At 44.0% G+C, this 20,674-nt stretch overlaps 1 protein-coding gene across 1 annotated transcript in view; it reads left to right on the forward strand.

Moving 5' to 3' along the window:
* Positions 1-7,448: 7,448 nt before the first annotated feature.
* The window catches only part of GAP43 (growth associated protein 43), a 58,127-nt gene continuing 44,901 nt past the window's right edge, over positions 7,449-20,674 (forward strand). The window contains exon 1 of the mRNA XM_053936035.1: positions 7,449-7,543. Within this exon, the coding sequence (XP_053792010.1) occupies positions 7,514-7,543 (30 nt within the window). The 5' untranslated portion in view covers positions 7,449-7,513. The remainder of the gene's footprint in view (positions 7,544-20,674) is intronic.

The following is a 20,674-nucleotide window of genomic DNA, read 5'->3' on the forward strand; positions in this document are numbered from 1 at the left end:
GCTTGTCCTCTCTGATGTAGGTGGTAAATGAATGAATGCCTTTTTCCTCCTTTCTCCCTCAAGCTGAAGGAGACCTTTCCCCCTCCACTGAGCCCTGCATCTGCTGTGTCATTACCAGGCATAAAGGTCTCTGTGTGCTTGACTGTGGGTCCTCATCACCTCCCTTGCTGCTTCCTGCTGCCTTCTGCAGGCTCAGAAACCCTCTCTGGCCTCTATTTGTGTCAGGTTGTGCCTCAGCTACTGGACAGAGGGGACTGACAGCTCTGGGTGGCAACTACACCAGGGACAAGCAGAGTGAATTGTGCATGCAGGTTGTAGGGCAAAGAAAGGGGTTCAGCAGGGGGGAACTAAGACTGGCAGCATGTCACATGCTTCTCTAGCATGTCACAGTGCCAGGCATGCATGGGATATAGCACTTTGTTGTACAGAACAGTTATGTCAGGTAGTGAGTAGGACTACTTTGAGAAATTAGGCTACCCCTCTCCAGAAAGTTTTGTTTTCTCCTTGCCACCAGAATTGCTTGGGGAAGGAGCTAATCCCTCAGATTTACATTGAAAATTCACCATTATGCTTGGAGCAACTCCTAAACCTCCAGAAAATCACAGTCCAGAACATAGCTTGGTATCGTATCCTGTAGAGCAGAGCTAAAACAGGGCCCTTTGCTGTAATGCAGTTTCCATGCACGGGGCAGCAGATTTGGATTCCCGCCTGCACAGACCTGGACTCTTAATAAAATTCCATCTGTGTTTCCTGCCCTCTGGGATGAATTCCTTTGGCTAACAGTGAGGTCTTAGAAAGGAAATAATTGCTGTACCAGGGCACTCTTAAGAAGGTTGGGTATGGTGTGGATCTGATAATGTAGAACTCTTTTAATTGTAACAAAATTTTAGGTGTGATGAGAGTGAACTATGACCCATTCTCTGTCCAAGCCCTGTGCTCTGCATTTTGGACTGGGGAGCTCTTCCACTTCAATCAGATGCAGTGAGTTTTGTGTTGAGGATCCTAGTGCAAGGGAACAATCCTCTGCATATATCATGTGTCTCTGGCAGACTGAGGGATCTGGACTTTGCTCTTTCCTCTCAGTGGGTATCTTGTGACTAAACTAAATGAAGTCATGGCAAGGAGAGAGTATTTTTAGGGCCTTAAAGGCAAGTGGATATTTACAGTTTTCCTGCTCTTTTAATTCTTGGTAGATCTTTGCTGCTCTAACTGTTCAGCTGCAGATAAGTGAAAGGGTTCTGTTCCAATACAAATATTTCCTACATCCATTAACAGTCTATGTTTTGGAGTTTGCTTCTATCTTCTATCACTGATCCTGATCAATGTGTGGCCTGGTCACCATGTGCCTGTGAGTGAAGCATGACCATGGTTAGAAATTTTAAATCCCTTTCCTGAAAGGTAGATTTGACCTGTTGGGTGTCCTTTATCTCTGGAAACTTCACTCCACAGGTGACACTGAAATGCCAGTTAAGGCCATAGGAAGGTGTTCAGTTGTTCCCTCTCATTCATTTCCTATCTGTGTCCAAGGTGCCCCGTGTACCTTACCTCATGCAGGCTGCTTCAGCTCAAGTCAGCTCTTATGCTGGAGAGAAGAAGGAATCTGGCCAGCTCAGGGGACAGCAAAGAAGGAGGATGAGCCTGTCTCTGCCCCCTCTTCCTCCCAGTGCTGAAGCATCCAGGTCATCGTCCCCATCCTCAATGAGAGGCATTGAGAGCACATGCAAAGCAGGACCAGGTGGTCCAAAGCAGGCTCAGGAAATTGTGCCTCACACCACAGTGCTCTCATGTCATCATACTGGTATCACTGGGCAGCTCCCCTGTTCAGCACTGCAGTGCCAGGGGAATGCCAATATATCACCAGAGGAAGCCAGGAGGGGAGTAAATCAGAACTGGATGGACTTTCCTTCTCCAGTCATGTGTGCAGTCAGTGTGTGGGACTCACACCTCAGCGTTTGTGTCCATCTCAGCCCCATCACAACGCACAGCATGGAACAGCACAGCCATCCCCACTGGCACTGTGAGGTGTGAGCCTGGATACTGACAGCAACTTGCCATGGCACTGCAGGACTTAGAGTGAAGGCTGTGGCCAGCCTGAGAAGCAGGGTAAATTGGCCCATGCTGAGCTCCTGGTTGACACTGATTCTCGTTCAAAGCTTGCTTTTCTGAGCCTGTGTACAACAGCACATACTGAAGGGTCCCTGGAGAAGAAGAAAGGGGCTTCCTGGGTCATCCTGTCTCACATTTGGTTTGGCTTGTAAAGTATCACATTCCCCCATGGCAAACTACAACTACACTGACAAGAATAGCTGATAGGTTGACTGCTTTCTGTGGTAACATTTTTCTTTTTGACAGACAAGCAGATGAGATTTCATTTTATTGAAGAGTTACAGTTTCAACACTAAGCTGTGCTAGGATTTAACTGTTATGTTTGAATTTTTGATTATTCTGAAGCTGAATAATAATTAACATTGACCCAGGGGTTGTTCAGATCATTCTTTGTGCATGTTAAAATTATTCTCCCCTTGCTTTTACCCAGGTATTCTAGTGCGTATACACCACACGATTTACAGAAAACATGTTTTTCTAAAATGATGAAAACAGGGAAATTATTGAAACCATTTCTTATTATGTGTGATTTTGTAAAGTCAGGTGTCTTCAGTGCTGTGAACCCAGCTGTGCAGGCATGGGAAGAAAAATGGAAATCACAGGGAATAAACGCAGAGCACCAGTGCACATCCCTGTGACTAGCTTGATGGCAACAGGTGCTAATGTCACGTGAGCTCAGTATTGTCCAGGATAAGTAACCCAGCAGTCATTAAAGACACAATTATTTTGAGCATTCCTGGACTGGCATTTTCTGAAGCCTTCTCTGCAAGAGTAAGTGGCATTGTGGCTTTGAAAATCATGGCTTTAAAGCCTCTTATTTCAGTCTTAGGTAAAAATAAACTAGGCTCTCGTTTTATAATATTAATAATTCAGGATTAAGTGAAATCCAAGGTAAATTGACATCAGTGATCCTTATACTGAAAAATGGGTACTCCTCCAAGGAGATTCATGACTATGTCTAAATCATTTAGAAAAGATTGGTTTGGTTGTAGTGTTGCACTGCACTGCTTTTTGTCACTAAGACATTGATGACTGAAAGTGAGGCCAAATGAGACCAGAGCTGCAAAGCACTGAGGAGACTGAAATTACAAGTGGTCCCACAGTGGGATTTTCAGGAATGTCTATTCAAATGAGAATACAAAAAAATCTTTTAAAAATTGGCTTTTTCCCCACCAGCTTGAAAGTTGGCTAACAAAAGGCAAGGTTACCGCTATATGTGGAACATATGAATAGAGAGAAAACCCAGTCTATCTCCCAATGAAAGCAAGTCGCTCACTTCAGAGCTGTTTTTAACGAAGCTTTAAATATCCCTAGTAACAGGACTTTCACAGTACTTCTCTCAAAGAGACGCCTCTTCAGTTTAGTATGGTTACCATTGGGACAGCTCCTATAGGCAAACTGTTTTCCTCTTGGTTTCATTTAGTTTTGTTTGGCCAGGAAATCAACCTGATTACAGTCCAGGAGCAGGTTGGAACTATATGCTTCTTCAAAATGAAACTGAATCTGATGTCTTGCTATTGAACCGAAATTAGTGGCTGGACTGAAGATACTTTTTCTTTCCATCTATAGAGACCTCAAGCTGCGGGGGTAACCTTGCAGCAGAACTGAACAGGCTTTAAAAGCACAGTTTTGTGTCTCTTACTCCACCCACCTTATTTTGTAATAACCACTAATAAATCTTGTTACTTTGAAATGATCTTTACCCTTTTAAATTAAAGATATGACTTTGAATTAAAGGAGTCACCATATTAATTACTTTATATGAACCATACCCGCCTTCATGGTGAAGCAACATGCAACATTCAGCAAAACAGTGTTTTGGAGTGTGTATCATTCCAAATGATTCCCTTCTAGAGGCTTGCAGCTTTTGAAGATATCACACTTCTCCACCTCCTCAGCTGTCATTCAGTCAAGTCTCACAGATGAAGCTTTTAAAATCTATGGTCATTGTTCACCACCTTCTTCTAGCTCACTTCCCTGGTCCCCCATTCATGTTGTTCTTTGGAATTGCTCTTCCTTTTAGTTGTGTAGATTCAAAAGCCAAGGTCAAAGGGGCCTTTCAGGGCATATGTACACTGCGTGATGCAGTGTTATCCTGTGACTCCGAAGGAGTGCTAAATGAGCCAGAGCTGGCAGTGCCCTGAAGAGACAAAGGTATCATTTGGATGAAAGCATCCCATTTTCAATTGGGCACTTAAAGAGATGGAGATTCACCTATTCTTCTTCCTTTAATTTTTGCTTCTGATTTTCATTACTTCCAGGATGAAGTTTGTTCAAGCCTTTATTTCCCTCTCATTCTCTTTGGCCTTTTCTTTGCTGTGGACTTGTCCTTTCTTCCTGAAGTGTTATGAGATAATTTACTTTACAGTATTAAGTGAAAACAGCCAAAATGGCAAGGCAAGGGATGCTGAGATATGATTTTCAGAACCATATAATTTGCTGAATAATTTCAGATCCAACTTTTAAATATACTTAAAGGGTCCTGATTTGAAAGACAGCGGTGTTAGGAACTGACGTGCCCTGAAATTTCAGGTTTCAATGTATGGCTCTTCTCTGTAACGAGATTAATTCAGAGGAAACACGGATGTGAGCCTGCAGACCTCTAAGCTACTCACCACTGAGTCTGTATGTTTGGGGAACACATTAAGGAGGTTTTGTCTATGTGCCAAAAGTTACTTGCAATAAAGTGGAGCGTACAGTGCTTGTGGGGCTGGGCGTGAAGAGAGCTGGCTCTGCCTTTGGCTGTGACTGATGGGGGTGAGCAACTGCCCTGGGTGAGCACAGGAAAATGGCCTGACCCTCCCTGACTGCACCAGCACAGTTCTGCTGCCAGCCTGCTCCCTCTCGAGGTGGGTGTCTGAGAAAGGTGGGGGCTGGGAAGGCTTTCCTCATCAGGGCTCCCTAGCATAGGGAGGTTCCCTAAAAAGGCCTTGTCAGTAGGAAGAAAATTAAGCTTCCAAAACACTTCTGAAGCATGATTTGTCTGACCTAGTTTAGGTTTCTGCTTTAGGATGATTTAAGTCACACCCTCAAAGTTCCCATTTCTCTTCATTGTCACCAAAGGGAGACCTGGTTGAAGCTCTCAGACACGTTTGGCCAGGGAATTCCCATCTCCAAGGGCATGGGGAACAGCCATGTGGGTTGGCAAGTGCCCACAAGCTCATGACACCCTCTCTCCATCATGGAGATGAGTCCCCAGCAACTCCAGAGGCCAAGGCAGAGGCTACTAAGTCCCTCAGGTATAATTGAAAATGCCATTGCACTGCTCCTCAGTGCCTTGGCATGGTGTTGTCAGCAGCGACATACGTCACAGAGATCTCTTCCTCAAACGTGATGTCCACTGCTTTTTACTACTCCACTTCTTACCTGTCTTTTATGATTGCACAGTTTGCCTTCTTTTTCTCTGCATGCTTTTTCTGAAGCTGAATCTGAATTTTGTTACTTAATCCTTTGGTCTACTTCTGTGTCAGCTGGTACTTGCAACTCTTCCCAGTTTAGTATCTTCTCTGAATGTCATTACCATATCATTATTTTCTTTTTCTAGTCTGTAACCCAGGACTAATGCTGACACCTTCTTGACCCCAAAATACACTTCCTTAAATTGCACACAGATGTAGATAGCTAGCTATATTTTCTTTGAAATGCTGTTTGCTTTTCTTAAAATAAATGGTGTACTGGAACTGCAATGATATCATAGCAACAGGATATGATTATGTAGGAGTCTGTACTGAGGGGTATTCCAGAAACCGTATTTATATACGTATGCATTTATTTGTATAAGCGTGCACGCATGCATGAATATTTGTGTTAATAATGTATTTAGATGTAATTAAGGAGCAAAGACCTTAGTAATAACCTAGGACAATTTTTCTTCTCTTTTACAGGCAGTTTTATATTAAAAATACATTAGAAGTAACTCCATGGTGTGGCAGAGAAGCTGATGTAGTGACATTAGTGCTAAATAGAGAACAGCATCTGACTGTGCCTCCCAGACTCAGTAAGTGAAATAAGTAAATGGTCGATGAAATCCTAAAAATCCAGCAATTAAAAAAACATATTTTTAACATACTCAACATTGTCACACTTTGGTTTAACTGTTGTCTGGGATATTTTTTCCCAATGACAGATAGCAGCTATCCAGCTCATGTATATTCTGAGAAAGCATGGCACTATAACTTTTCATACGTGTGCTTGGGAGTGAGTGCATGTATGCATTAATGTTTGCTGGGGCTCCTGCATTGCCATGATCTCCTGTGCATGCAGACCCATGCACTCCTGCTCCCACACGTGCATGGAGAGTGCCTCTGTGTGTGAACATGCACATCTGCCTTGCAATAGTTCGCAGCAATTTGCAGGCAGAGATCAATGGGGGTAGAAATTACTTGGACATGGAAATTAATTGAGATCTATACGGAAGGAAAAGGGATGATTTCTGTGTGTTTGGGGGGGGGGGGGGGAAAAGGTCTTGCAGGAGTATTGTTTTCTGTGCCTGTGGAAGATCTGTGGGATGGACTGAGGGAACAAGGGAGAAAGTTGTCCCATTCAGTGCTGCAGGACATCACTATTCACTCATTTATGCCTGCACATATGGAGAAGGCAGCACGTGCATGTATGTTTGCGAGTGTGCTGGGGAGAGGGATTTTTAACAGCCATTTTAACACATTTACCAGTTCCTGTTTAGTTGGCAGTTCCCACCTACGGTACATCACCTGGGCACGGCATATACTGCCTGCCTTGGCAGTACCTCCATTCCCTCTTCTCCCCTCCGTGCCCACGCCACCCCACCCCACCCAAGCAAAGATTTATGCTTTCTTCACTCATAAATTCCACTCCTGGCCGTGGCCAGGGGGCTTCGGCTGTTGTGGTGGGAGTAGGGCTAGGGGCTCCCCAGCCGCCCGGTCCCCTCCTCGCCCGGTGCCTCCCAGACACACCCCAGCCCACCCCACCCCTCCGCAGCCCGCAGTGTCCCCTCTCCCCTGTCGCCTCCGTACAGGGGAGTCGTTGGGTAATTGGGTCCAGATTGAAGATTTTAATTATTCATGAGGCTGGCGAGGGACTTGGGGGGGTGGGGGTGGCTGCCGGGGTGGGGGTGGGGTGGGGAGGTGACGAGTCAGGGAGAGCTGGCGAACAATTCTGGGAAGGGTAGGGAGGGAGGCAGGGAGAGGCAGCGTGTGCATGTGTGATGAGCAATAGCTGTGGACCTTCCAGTTGCTGCTAACTGCCCTGGTGTGTGTGCGCGCGTGTGCTCGTGTGTGTATGTGTGTGTGAGCGAGTGAGAGAGGGAGAGAGAGAGAGGGAGGGAGGGAGGGAGGGAGTGGAGAGGGTGGGGGGGAGAGATAAGAGAGAGAAGAGGAAAAGGAGAGAGGAGAAGGAAGGAAGAAGAAGGAAGGAAGGGGACAATACGATCATGCTGTGCTGTATGAGAAGAACAAAACAGGTAGAGCTTAAGATTTTTATATTTCTTTCTGTTGAGAAACATCCCAGGCTGCTGGATGTCCGTGGGGTGCGTGTCTGCCTGAGTGTGTGAGGGGCTGGGGTAGGGGTTGGGGTAAGAGGAGTGGAAATTTCAGCCGCTTTCAGCAGACGTCTATTTTGCAATTCTTTAGCATCTTGCGACTGAAGGTTCTTTTCACACCCTGCAACGTGACTGTTTTGTCTTTCCGGGGCTGGTGATGTGGGGAAGGGGGGTGGCCTACATCCACATTTGGGGGAGCTACCAGAATCCCCCCTCTATTTTTTTTTTTTTTTTTAATAGGGGCAGTTATATTGCCTAGGGTTTTCTGTCTGTGGTTCTGAGGGTGTGGATGGGGCGGAGGGGGGGTGGGGTGGGGAGTGGAGGGGAGTGTTGCGGCTGGCAGGAAACGTGATGAGATCTGGCTCTACCTTGGAGATAAAAGAAGCAATTCTCCATCGTATGCCAAAAAGGAATGGATGCCCAGTGAGCCTTGATCCCTGGTCAGAATACTCTCAATTGCTCCTGTTTCTGATGAATGGGAGATGCTTTATGTGCCTGTGCTGTGAGGTGGCACGGAGGACAGGTGTATTCATTTTTTTGTTTTGCAACAATCTGAGCAAGAATTAACCTGAAGGATTTTTTTTTAACCTATGCTACAGTGAAAAATCCAATTAAATAATAACAAAAGTATTAGCCTAAGGAGGGGGAGAGTCACCCTCTTTGCAATACCCTTCATAGTACAACCAGTTAGACAACTGCACCAGCTGGTGAAGAGACAGAGGACCACGCCTCTGTTAGCTCCGAACTCGGGTGGGATAAGAGAAGCTCATGGTGTGAACCTGTTGGAAACCCGCTCATTTTCTGTCCTGGTACCGCCTGGTTTTTGCTATAAGGGAATTGAGATGATGAAAAGGTTTGGGTGGGGGCTCCTTTTAGTGTCAAAATTGTTGTGCCCAAAATGATAATGAAATTAGAAAAAAAAAAAGAAAAAGCTGCTTAGATCATTTCCCCCTCACCCTTCCCCCTTTTATTTTGTATGAAAGCCCAAACCTGCTCCTGATTAAGAAAGCCTTTTTGGCTGAACCTCTTGGACTTCCTCGGGAGGATGCTGGATTTATGCAGTTGGAACTTTGAGGCAGGAACTGACCCTAGATATCTTTGCAAGGCATTTTAGAAACTTCCAAGAATTACGGATTTGTAGGTAGCGACAAGGAGCTTTGGTGCTTGTTCTGAGCACAAAACTCAACTCAGGCACAGCACCATACTGGTTACTTTCTTTATATATGCATAAATTTCAGTGTCTTTTACAGCATAGCGCTGCAGTGTTCTGTTCACAGAACAGAACAGTTCCTGTGAACAGCACAGGGTTGAAAGAAGATTCAGGTTAAAGTGTGTTTCTGAATGGAGATGTGTGTTAGCAAACGAAGGAGAAATTTGTTGAATAATGGGGAGGGGCAAGTGATTGGGATAGAAAGAGACCCTGCGTCATCCTGTGTTTTTTCCTCATGCAGGTTTTTCAAATGCTCTGCAATTAATGATATGCTCACTAAAATCTGGGAGGAGGGGGTGAAGGCTGGGGAGGGGGGAACACATCGCAGTCAGCCAGCAGAGCACATTCTGATGGCAAATACGAGATGAAAAGAGCAGAGGAGGAGAAGGAAGGCAGACAGGGAGGCAAAGTGACAGAGCAGTGGGTGGAGGTGCACGGCAAATTTTAAAATAAAGTAGGAGCTCTGGGGTTCTTTGGAGTCAGAAAAGAGCTACAGGGGAATAGGGATCATTCTGCCCGTACCATCGCAGGTTGGGCATTAAAGCTCCCGAATGACATTCTGATGTACCTGTTCTTTACACCTCGCTGGGCTTACTCGTTTCTTTTTGTGTTCTGTGGCACTTAGGAATGCGCGGCATTCCAGGCAGGTGCCTTGCTCGCACGCAGCCCTGTGTGCCCGCTCCCGCACGGCTCCTCCGCATGGTACACACCCCTCTCTCTGCGCGTGCACGGGCAGCGCACGGCCCCGCTCTGCGAGCGCTCGCCTCGCTACTACGGGCATACGCACAGGCACACCGTGCGCTCCTTGCACATGCTTCCCCGAGCCTCCCGCAGCCGCGCCACCCCACTGCGCCTGCCTGAGCGTATTCGTGGATAGTGGTGGGCTCGGAGCCCAGCTGCTGCTCCCGTAGCTGGATACGCAGCGCAATTGCCAAACTGGCAGTACAGCGGCTCGCTCGGGAAAGCTGATGATGCGCCAGAGAAGGCTTCGACTGGGAGAAGAAAAAGACCTCGGTTTTCAGCATGTGCTCTTCCTCTGTCCCCACCCAGACCTTTCACTGAGAGAAAAAGATGGAATGAATTCTTCAGCACTGGCAGGAGTTTCCTTCCCAAAATAAAGGCAGCTCTCCTCAAATTATTTTTCAGGGGAAGTCCCCGGTGTCCCGCCTTTTTGGCAGCTAAGGAGCAAAATGTTGTAATTACAGGCTTGGGCATGGAAGAAATCTCTTCACATTTGTGTCTAGGTGTGCCTGTGTGTGTCTGTCCTCCCACCCCTCAGAGATAAATATATTCACACGCTCATACCTTGCAGATTATTCTTTCTTGTGGGTGCGATGCCAGTGTGAAGAGTGAAGTATTTGACTGACTGACTGTGCCCGCCCATGAGAGATGTAGATAGCTAAGTGTTGTCATTTCTGCCTACAGCTGACTGCAGCTCTGAATCTGAGCCCACAAAATAATCATCTGAGAGGTAGCATAACTGAAAAGCTGGGTTGAGATATGTCTGAGAACCTGAACTCAACCTTTCCTGCTGGCGAGAGATGCAGTCAGTAACACACAGGGCTGGGCAGTGAGATAGGTGGCTAGAAATGCAAGTGTTGCATGCGCTGCATTCTAGAACAGATGGACATTATGGGGGTATGTGCTCACTATTAGATTGCATGAGTGATCAAACAATAACCTGCAAGCAGGTTTCCCACTTGTGGGTGAGATGAGTCCCATTCATCACCAGCCATAGACGACGGCTTCCCTCCCGTTCCATCCTCTCCTCCTCACCCCAGCGCCAGAGAGCCAGCGGCTGCAAAGGTTTAAACCTGCCACACCCATCAAATCAAAGGAGGGAGAGGGGAGAAGAGGCAGTCTGCATTTCTTTCCCCTTCCACATGAGCCGCATGAATAAACAGGGCTGTACCTCTAAAGATGCAGTTTAATGCAATTGGAGAAGGCAAAAGCATTAGGGAACAGTTCCAGCAATTACAGCCAGCCGATGATGTGGCTTGTCATTCCAGGAACTGCAGCGGTGTACAAGAAGGAGGAAATGGAGAAAAAGAGAGGAGGATGCCTGCAGAGTGAAGGTTTTCTTGCTTCGGGATATTAAGATGTCTCAGGCTTCATTTAGGATAACTTAATTATACTGCATGATGCAGATGCTTCAATATTTGCAAGGCGTGGTCTTACCTTTAAACACCACTGTGGACAGAGGAAAAAGGGTATTTTAAAGGAAAGGTGTCTATCCACACCCCTCCTCCCACCACTTGTGGTGTAAATCACCATAGACTGCTGATTTCAGGGCAGAGGCAACTTCATCTGCACCTAGGGATAGTCTAGCCTCTGCCTTTCTGAGAGACACTGAGCAGCTTCTGTGCTTCTTCCAGTAAACAATTGTTCCATGGAAGTTTAATTACTGTTCTCACTATTTCTCTTCCTGGGGCAATACCCCTGGGATTTCTACTGAGAAGGGTGTCTCCAGAGAAACAGCCCTCCCATCACCCTCTCCTCCACTGCCTTTGCTGACTATTAGAGACATTGATTTCTCCTAGATCATATAATGTAACTATTCTTAATGGCACAGGCAAGCCCCCTCCTAGGGAACTAATTGCAGGCAGAGATTCCACTGGGAGAAGGACAGTAAGGACAGTGGTAGTGCTTAGTGGGAAAGAAATCAGTCTGTGGATCCAAATTGTCTTTGGCCACTTGCTCCTGAATTGAAGGCCCAGCAAAAACAAGTCAGGCAGTGCCCACTGGTATGCAGAGGCATCCCTGCCTAGAGGGCTGCACTGAATCTTCTGTGTGACCATGCCAGGCTGGGGACACGTGTGCAGCCCAAGGAACCAATATGTATTATCTAAGGACTTGTCCTGGCCTAATGCTGAGGCTGCCTGAATGTTCTCAGAGCTGCTCCTGCCACAGGATAAGGAAATGAGCTGTAGCTCCAGGCTTCTGTCCATGGTATGCTGAGAGGATGGGCATCGCTTGGGGATGAAGATGAGGGATCTCTCCTTCAGTCATGTGGCTTTGATTGACTAGAAGGAGAAAATGCAAAGTGTTTTCACCTCAAATCCACTCTCCTTGCAGGCCAGCTGTGCTGGACCTTGAGATTAGCCAGCTGGTTAGAGCATGGTGCTATTAACACCAAGGTTGTGAGATCAATATCCGGATGGAACATTCACTTAAGTGCTGGACTTGATGATCCTTGTGGCTCCCTTTGAACTCAGAATATTATGTGATTTGGATTTTGTGATGCCATCCCAGGATCATCCCGCACAGACATTATATTTCCCTCTCCCAGAGGGAGAGGAATTTCCCGTTTCCCAAAGAGCAGGAATTTCTCACTGCTGGCAGCTGCCAAGTTGCAATGCCTTCTTGTGCTAGTGGAAAGGTGAACGAGGCTCATTGACCCTTGCAAGATGAAGGCAGGCTGATAGTCTTGCGTGATGCAAACAAAGGATGTGTATTCCTGCTTGGATTTGCTGTGCTCGTGCAGTGAGGCGTGTGCTCCTCATAGTGACTTGTGTGCTCCATGTGCTGTCCATGGCAGAGGACATGGGGCAGAAGTAGGTCCTGCCTAATCTCTACCAAGCAGACAGGTATCTGCTGAGGGATTGGTGTATTACCAGCAGCAATAGCCTGAAGGTTGCTTCTGCTTTTGGCTGAGATAATTTGAAGCAAAAGCACCAGAATCACAGAATATTCTGAGTTGCAAGGGACCCACAAAGATCACTGAGTCCAGCTCTTTAGTGAATGGTCCATATGGGATGAAACCCACAACCTTGGTGTTATTAGCACCATGCTCTATAAGCTGAGGCCTCTGTATGGTTGTGGAAGGCTGGTGGTGCATTGCTGATTGCCATTTGCTCAGTGCATGCACTGCTGGCCCATGCATCCTTCCTTCTGTACAACCCTCCCTTTGTCCTCTTCCTGAACATAAACAACTTGTGATTCCTTTGTTGCTTTGGGCTTCCTCCTTACACTGGGAGGGCTCTTTTTGGATTTGAGAATGAACAATAGCTCTGATGACAGTTCTCTAAAGACACCTGAAGATGAGAAACCTTTTGCTCTCTGTTTTGATGCCCTTTGGAAGTCACTGATTCCCCTGTTTACTGTGAGTCTGACAGGTCTCAGGGGTAGATTTGGCAGCAGTCCTTACCTGTCTGCATCTGAGTTTTGAAATCCCAGTTGTTGTTGTTCAGTATTGTAAAGAAACAACCGTAGCCCAGTAACTCTACACAGAGGAATGTTGGGCTGATAAGAGGAGTTTGGTCATCCAGAAAGGCATGGTGGAGGGTACAAATGTTTGCTGGTAGAATATCTTGCTATGGGAGTACCAGAGCAGGTACCCCGATGAAACACCTTTCAACATCTGAAGTCCAAAATCAAAGTCAGGAATCCATCCACATTCCTTTAATCTATAATTCCAAGACCCTCCTGAGCACACCAGGAGGTGACATGTAACCTCAGAGCTCTGATGGCCTCAAGTGGAGAAGGTGTTTATATTTCCTTTGGGCTCTTTCTATCACCTGCTGAGTGCATGTGTAAAACTCGATGGCTTTTCATGGTTGTGAGCACCACAGGGCAGTATAGAGGAATTGGTTTAAGGAGAGATGGTTTCTCTTTCTGGCAGTGCTATTAACCTGCTTTCTGACTTGATCTAAGCATACATTCTCGGATTGTTGTGGCCGTCTCTGCAAGATACTTCTTTAATTTGGAAACTAAACAATTAGAGTAGGGAAAAAAAAAAGGGATTCAGAAGCCCTCAAGTGAGAGATGCTTTAGACAGGCAAAGCTCTGCTTTATCCATCCTCAGTCACTCCTGCAGTGCTAGGATGTTTATTAGCTCCTTGAGTTCCTTCAACACAAATCACTGATTTTCTTCTCAGGCCCAGGATTTATTACAATGGACCAGAGCCTGAGTGTAGGGCTACAAATTAGTTTTCTCCCTGCTATTCACCAGAGTGGTAGCTCCTCCCCGACCACCACAGTGATCCAGCCTACAATATGTGTATGGGGTGAAGGAATAGTGTAATGAAAATAGCAATTTGTTTTTAATACAGCAAACGGAATTTGTACTTTTGGAGTTACACTGCTCCTGCTGTCTCCACCTGTTACTCATTCTGTCTCCTCTCCCCATCTATTCTGCTCCTTGCCTTCCCCCTGCTCCCTTGACCGTGCAGTGCTCCTGCTGGCAGCATCAGCCACTACCACCAGGGTCTGGCTCCCTTCACCTTTCCTGGCACCAGTATCTGAAGGAAAACTGGGCTCCTTCTTTGTCCTCCAGTTGCTTTTGTATCTGCCCCAGTTCTCCACTTGGGCAGAGTTGCAGCTGACACAAATGAGCATCCCTAGACAGAGACAGCAAAGTGGTGAATCTTCACTTCTCACGTTGCTCTTGGCTTAGGTAAAAGGTTGCCCTGCTGCAGCAGCAGCTGGGAAGGGTATGGCTGCAACAGGAGCAATGCATGCAGTACAAACTGGTGTCAGCATTCCTGCTTTCCTGATGGTTCATGCTCCTTCCAGGCTTGTCCCTTGGCTTCTAATGCCACTGTTGGGTGGCAGGCTGTGCTACAGCTGTCTTGTTGGCCCAAGACAGGATGTCCTGAACCTGCCATCCAGGGATGGTTGGCATTTATGTCTCAAAAGGGAAGCCAGGATGTACTTACAGTCTCTTAAATTGTGACCAATAAATGTCAGTCCCGTTCATTACTCATCTTGCAGCTGAAGTTTCTTGAATTAATTCCAACCATAATCACAGTATGTCTCTATATATAGAAAGCTGGGTCATCTCACAATATTTAAGCATTCTCTCTGGAGGATACACCTTTCTGTAAGAGCTGGTAATTAGTAAAGCTAAAGGGCTCCAAAAGAATCTCACTTACTTGGTTTGAATGCCCCTAAAATTCGGGGGTGCAGGGGAGTGTGTTTGGATCTGAAGCTAGTTTCATTCCACCCTTCCCACAATTGCCTAGAAGTGCTACAGTGTTTTCAGGAACTTCAGTTTTTTTTATGAATTGGGATGATTTCTAATAATTGGTTATGTACAGAATATTTTACAGTTCTGATTATTCTTATAACTGTTAAGACTTATCAATTAGCATTCAGTTCAGCAGACTATTGAGTGGAGTCTAATTAATTTATTTTATTAACAGCATCCAATGACCTTATAAATCTGCAATGTTAAGTACTCCAGGGCGTGCAGGTTGGGCACCATGGTACTATGCTATGCTCTTTTGCAGAAGATGCCAGTCATTTATATTAATTCAGATTGAAACCAGCAGGATGTAAACCACAGTGGTTTTGAGCTGACCATTGTTCGCCTTGCGTCATTTCACCTTCTGTCTGCCCACAGCTTTAGGAGTAAGGCATTCAGTGGTGGATTTATAAATAATTTAACAAAAAGTCATCTAGTTAGGAATGGTAGACATAAAGAAACAGGTGTCAGTGCCTGATTTGCTGACAGTAAAATTGCAGCCCTTTGGTTTCATGTAAGAGTGAAATCCACTGCTGGAAATAACCTGCTGAGCAAATGCAAGGAGGGCATCACCTGCTCGGCTGTGCTCAGGGGAGTGGTGAAGCTGGGTGACAGTACTTGAATGATGGGGAACTGAGGCAAAGGGGCTTATAGAAACTGGACCAAAAGTTTGCCCCCAGCAGGGACACTTCACTGTGTTCCTTAGAACTGTGAACTTTCACTTTACCTACTGTTAACATTTTAATTCTTAGCTTGTTATGTTGGAGAAGTCAGACTGGCAACTTGCAACAACCTGGATTGCACAGGCTGAGATGATTCTGTCAGAATGGAGATTTTGCCTGGTCAAAGATGTAACACTGTGGGTTTAACCCTTCCTATTTACATTTCCTGTGGAAAACCCAAGAGAATTTCCAGTCCTACATAGAGTTCTGAGGACTGACAACTGCAACAGAAAATTCATGTTTAATGTTGACTGTTAAAATTGCAGTCAAAATCATTAGAGGGATGCAACCAGTCCTGCCTAAAGTGCAGAACTGGCAAATGGCCTTTCCCTTGTATCCTAAATTCCACTCAGAATACCAGATAGAAGAGATAAAACCCTAAGGAAAGGACAAATGGAGCAAGAAAAAAAAGACCTCCCCCCAAAATAACTGAAGAACTGAAGCCAGCTGAAATCTCCATGAAGTAAACAGAAGTTGGATAACTTTCAGAAAAAAAGTTAGTGAAGTTAATATGTGAAACAATACTTGAAGCTCACTGTTATATGGTAAAAATGGATATACAGCAAAAAGAACCCTCTATTTTGTTGTCAGTGTACAAGATTCTGTAGAAGGTGAAAAAAAAAAAAAGATGACAAATTAGTGAAAAACGACCCAGATGGCTCATAGGAACTCTTACAGTTAATTCTTACTTATATTCATTGTCTTCTTTCTTTGAGTGGTATGATTCCACAAATCAGGAAGAATACCATGAGACAATGCCTTATCTTGTAGAATGTATTTACTTTTTAATCAGGGTGTGACTGTCAAGAGGAGTCTGAAATGCCTCACAGTATTTTAGCATTGTTCTGAACTGAGAAATAAGGGATTGTTCTAAACTGAAGTACATTCTTAGAGGTGTCTGTCATAAGATACAGAATTTTAAAGCTTCCTTCCTTTCTAAGGGTGGAGGTGCCTAAAGCCCTCACACAATTACACTTAAAACTGTAAAGTCCCCATAACATTCTTAGGCTGTTTACTGGCATGCCTAGATGATCCTTTTTATAACCCATAATCAACTCAATACATAGACAAAATAATAATTGAGCCAGAGCAAGAGAGTGAAATAATATCATCCTGACTCTCTCTGCTTGTGGTGCTCATGGAGAGGAGGGGAGAGCTGTGGTTGAAGCTTTACATCCAGCATTGTTAATAAGGCCAAAGCATTTTATGCCCATTTTGCATATCTTCAGTAATGTGATCAGCTGCAAGTTGATGGCTAAAAGAGGTAACAGGAGCCACAAAGGAGGAAGATTAGGCTCTAGGAAAAGGGCAGAACAAATCAGGATGTACTGATGTAAGATGGTTCTTTCAAGTCATCCTAGCTTATTTACAAAGGTGAGGGAAGCAATTTCTGAACCATAAGCTTTGAATGCTTTGAAGATTCATGAGGCCTGGATGAGATGTCAGAAGTCTGAAAACAAGTAGAAGATAAGAAATTGCAGATTACCCAGTTTAACTTCATTCCTGGAGAAATAAAAAATGGTGGAAATAATAAAATAAAAGAGATTATTAGGAGCCAGCACAGATCTGTCAAGAACAGATCATGTCAAACTAATTTAGCTTTCTTCTGTAACAAGCCTTGTGGATACAGAGGAAGTAGTTGTCATACCTTGTCATTTGTAAGAATTTTGACATTATCTCACAGTCTTTTATCATAAATGAAGCAAAGAAACATGTTCCAAAGGAAGGCATTACAGCAGAGATGCAGAACTGGTGTAGATAAGTTTACTCAATGAGCAATTCTCACTGATTTCCTGTTGAAACGGAAGACTATTGAGCAGGTTGCCACAAGCTTGTGCTGTGGCCTGCTAATGCTTCATATTTTCATTAACTAACATTGTACTTTATATTATAATTTTAACCTGGATAACTGTCTAGAGGAAGTGTTTTATAAAATCTGCAGATGGCATAAGCCAGCTGTGGTGAGCTAGGGGAAACCACCGTAGTTCAAGAAAAGTTTGTCAAACCAGGGACCTGGTTTGAACAGCATCAGAGTGAATATGAAGTGCTCTCCATGGGAATGATTAATATAATATAATATATAATATATAATATATAATATATAATATATATATAATATATAATATATAATATAATATATAATATATAATATATAATATATTAATATTATTAATAATATATTAATATAATTAATAATATATTAATAATATTAATATATTATTAATAATATATTAATAATATTAATAATATATTAATATAATTAATGTGTATATATAATATATAATATATTAATATTGCAGCCAGTTCTACATGGGAGAAGGCTGTCCTTCAGAAAGGCAGCCAAGGTCTCTAGAGGACCACAAGTTCAGGGTTAGGCTAGAACGTTGTCCTGTTGCCAGGAAGGGGAACACCATCTTACCAGGCTGTGCAAGTGGGAGCGCAGGCCGTCAGACACCATCTCATAAGCCTTCAGCTCTGATGTGCACATGTAGGACTCAGCTGAAATGTCCTGCCTTAGTTTTGTACTGCACTCTGAGGAAGTGTGGTCCAGTGAGAGGATGTAGACTGGGATAGTGAGAATTGCTTAAGGTAAAAGGAGAAAAGACTGAAATAATTAGGGTTGTTTAACCTAAAAGGAATAAGGCCAAGAGTGGTCCACATGTTAGTCTGGCAAGTGAAAGAAAATAGGAGCAATCTGTTCCTGCTGCCCATGATGTATAAAACTAGGAGTAATGGTCTTTAATGAGGTGTCTGAAAAGATTGTGATACACTGTGATATAGTGAGTAAACTGTGGCAGCTTCAGTCCTGAAGGGCTGCAGGAAGTACCTCTGGACCAGAGGATGGACTAAATGGTCTCTTGTGCTCCTTCAGCACTATTTCATATGATTATTATCAAATACTCACTGAAGCAGAACCTGGACCCAGTCCATCCTCTTGCAGGAGTGTGCTTAACCAGTAGGATATAAAGTGGTATTTACTTTTGTATGCTCTCTGTCTCTGGCCTGATGATTATTTAATTCTTCCATGGAAAAAGCCAAGGAGCTTATGCAGGAAAAGCTAGGAGCAGCTTGCTCTAAACAGTCTTTTGTAGGAGGGAGGTAAGACTTGAGATCTTTTCAGGTACAGTAGAGATTGGATCAACATCTTCCATAATTTAGGGAAGCTAGTGTGTCCACTGAGATACTGAATAAATAGTTATTTACTGTTTGTAAATGTCATTTACATTTACAAACATTTACATGTCAGTTATTACTGACATGCTGTCAGAGAGGAACTGGAGTTGTTCTTTTCAGTACAGGGGTTCAGGGCTTGGATCCAAACCAGAAGATACCTCCCCAATAACCAGAGCAAGATGCCTAAACCCAGACTGTTCAGATGTCATTCCAGCCTTTGTTATAGCCAGGTTCTAAAGGCATTCACTTGGTGTATTACAGTACTGAGGTGCCCAGTTCTACCTATATTTTCTAGCGGACTGAAGGCTATGGTTTCAGCAAGACATCTCACATTCTTCCTAGACTTAGTTACAACATCTGTCTCTTGAACACAAACATCTGCTGGAACTCCACACCGAGGTGCCCTGTTTATTATTTTCATAGGAGAATTCTTACAAGGGAGTTATCAATTGGTGGATCCTTCTACCTGCCTGACATGAATTGTCTCAAAGCATTTGTACGGCAGTCACTCAGAAGTTCCCAAACAGAGTGCTGTACTCCTACTAGAAGTCACCTTTAGTGCTTAATCCCCTCTGCTGCCATTATGATGTGTCCCAGTGGTTGCTGGGAATAGAGAATAAAATATACTGAGATATAATTCACCTTCTCTGGATGTATTCTCGTGCAGCAGAAGAGCTATTGTTACATGGAAATATAGAAGAGCTAAAGCTGATATGTGGTATCCTTCAGTATCTCATGCTAAATCTGTATAACCCTTAGGAAGATATCCTTTGTTTATTCCTGAGTCTTTTCACAACACAAGAGGGAGAACAAGACACCCTGCCTATAGTCAGGATTACCCAGCTTTTGGGAGATGAGATAAATTGCAATAGTCAAAGACAATCTTTTCATCTACATCAAACTTTGCTGGGCTTTTCCTGCTTCGACAAGAATTTTCTTGGTAGGGGTCTTCTTCAAATAGACACTGTGGCTTTTTAATTTATTTGTCTGATGAGATTAGAGGAATAAAGCTTTAAAAGTGCAAAGAATTTTGCAACTATTTAAGAGGTAACAGTTGCACCTTTCTAATACAAAGGAGGAGAACGTTATGATTTCAAATGATGAAATTTCCTATTTTCTCCCTTTTTAGTTTACATTTAAAAGAAAATATTAAATACCTTTATTAAGCATATATTTAGTTTTCAAAGTCAAACACTTAGTATACAGAAAATTAATTAAAAGGGTTGCCTATCCATCTTTAATTTGTCTTCTCTCATGAATAGACATAAAATGTGGTTCTTAGTTATAAGATCAAACACTGGTACCTTTTTTTTTCAATAGGATCCCTGTCTCATTCAGTGCACAGAATGGAATACACTTAGGGATTGAATGAGTTTTGCCATAAACAAAGCTGATTTCTATAGGTCTCCTGTTGCATTTACTGCCAGTGATGAAGGTTATGTATTGAATTGGGCAGGGGGCTGTTCAAAAACAGAAGAATGGTCTTGTATTTTGGCATTTGAATACTGCCCTGAAGAACTAGGCTTTTTCCTGCCTCTTGTCACAAGTTCCTATGTGATATGAAAAGGCCACGTAAATGAGGTTTTCCATGGGTGGCCATTAATTGGTGTGTTCTTGTTTTCTGGATTCTCAGTTTGAGACACCTGGGGTCTGACTTGCAGAAGTGCAGAGCTGGTATTTTGTGGAGGTTTGCTGTCAACACACACAAAGCTGGGGAAATATTAATCTGAGGCATCACAAATTGAGGACCCAAAATTTGTCATTGCTCTGGCCATTTTGATCTTAGCCTCTTTTTGTTTGATTTTAGTGTTTGTATAATAGAGATAATAACCCCACCTATCTCTCTGGGAGAATATCCATTAAGGCTTGTGAAGCAATGAGATATTATGGCAAAATAGCAACACAGAGAAAAACCATGAAGAAATCAGTATTCTGAGTTCAGTGATGGGTTTGAATGATGCGTGGCAAATAAGGTACTTTGC

This window comes from Vidua chalybeata, chromosome 2 (assembly GCF_026979565.1).
Source record: "Vidua chalybeata isolate OUT-0048 chromosome 2, bVidCha1 merged haplotype, whole genome shotgun sequence".
NCBI classification, from domain to species: Eukaryota; Metazoa; Chordata; class Aves; order Passeriformes; family Viduidae; genus Vidua; species Vidua chalybeata.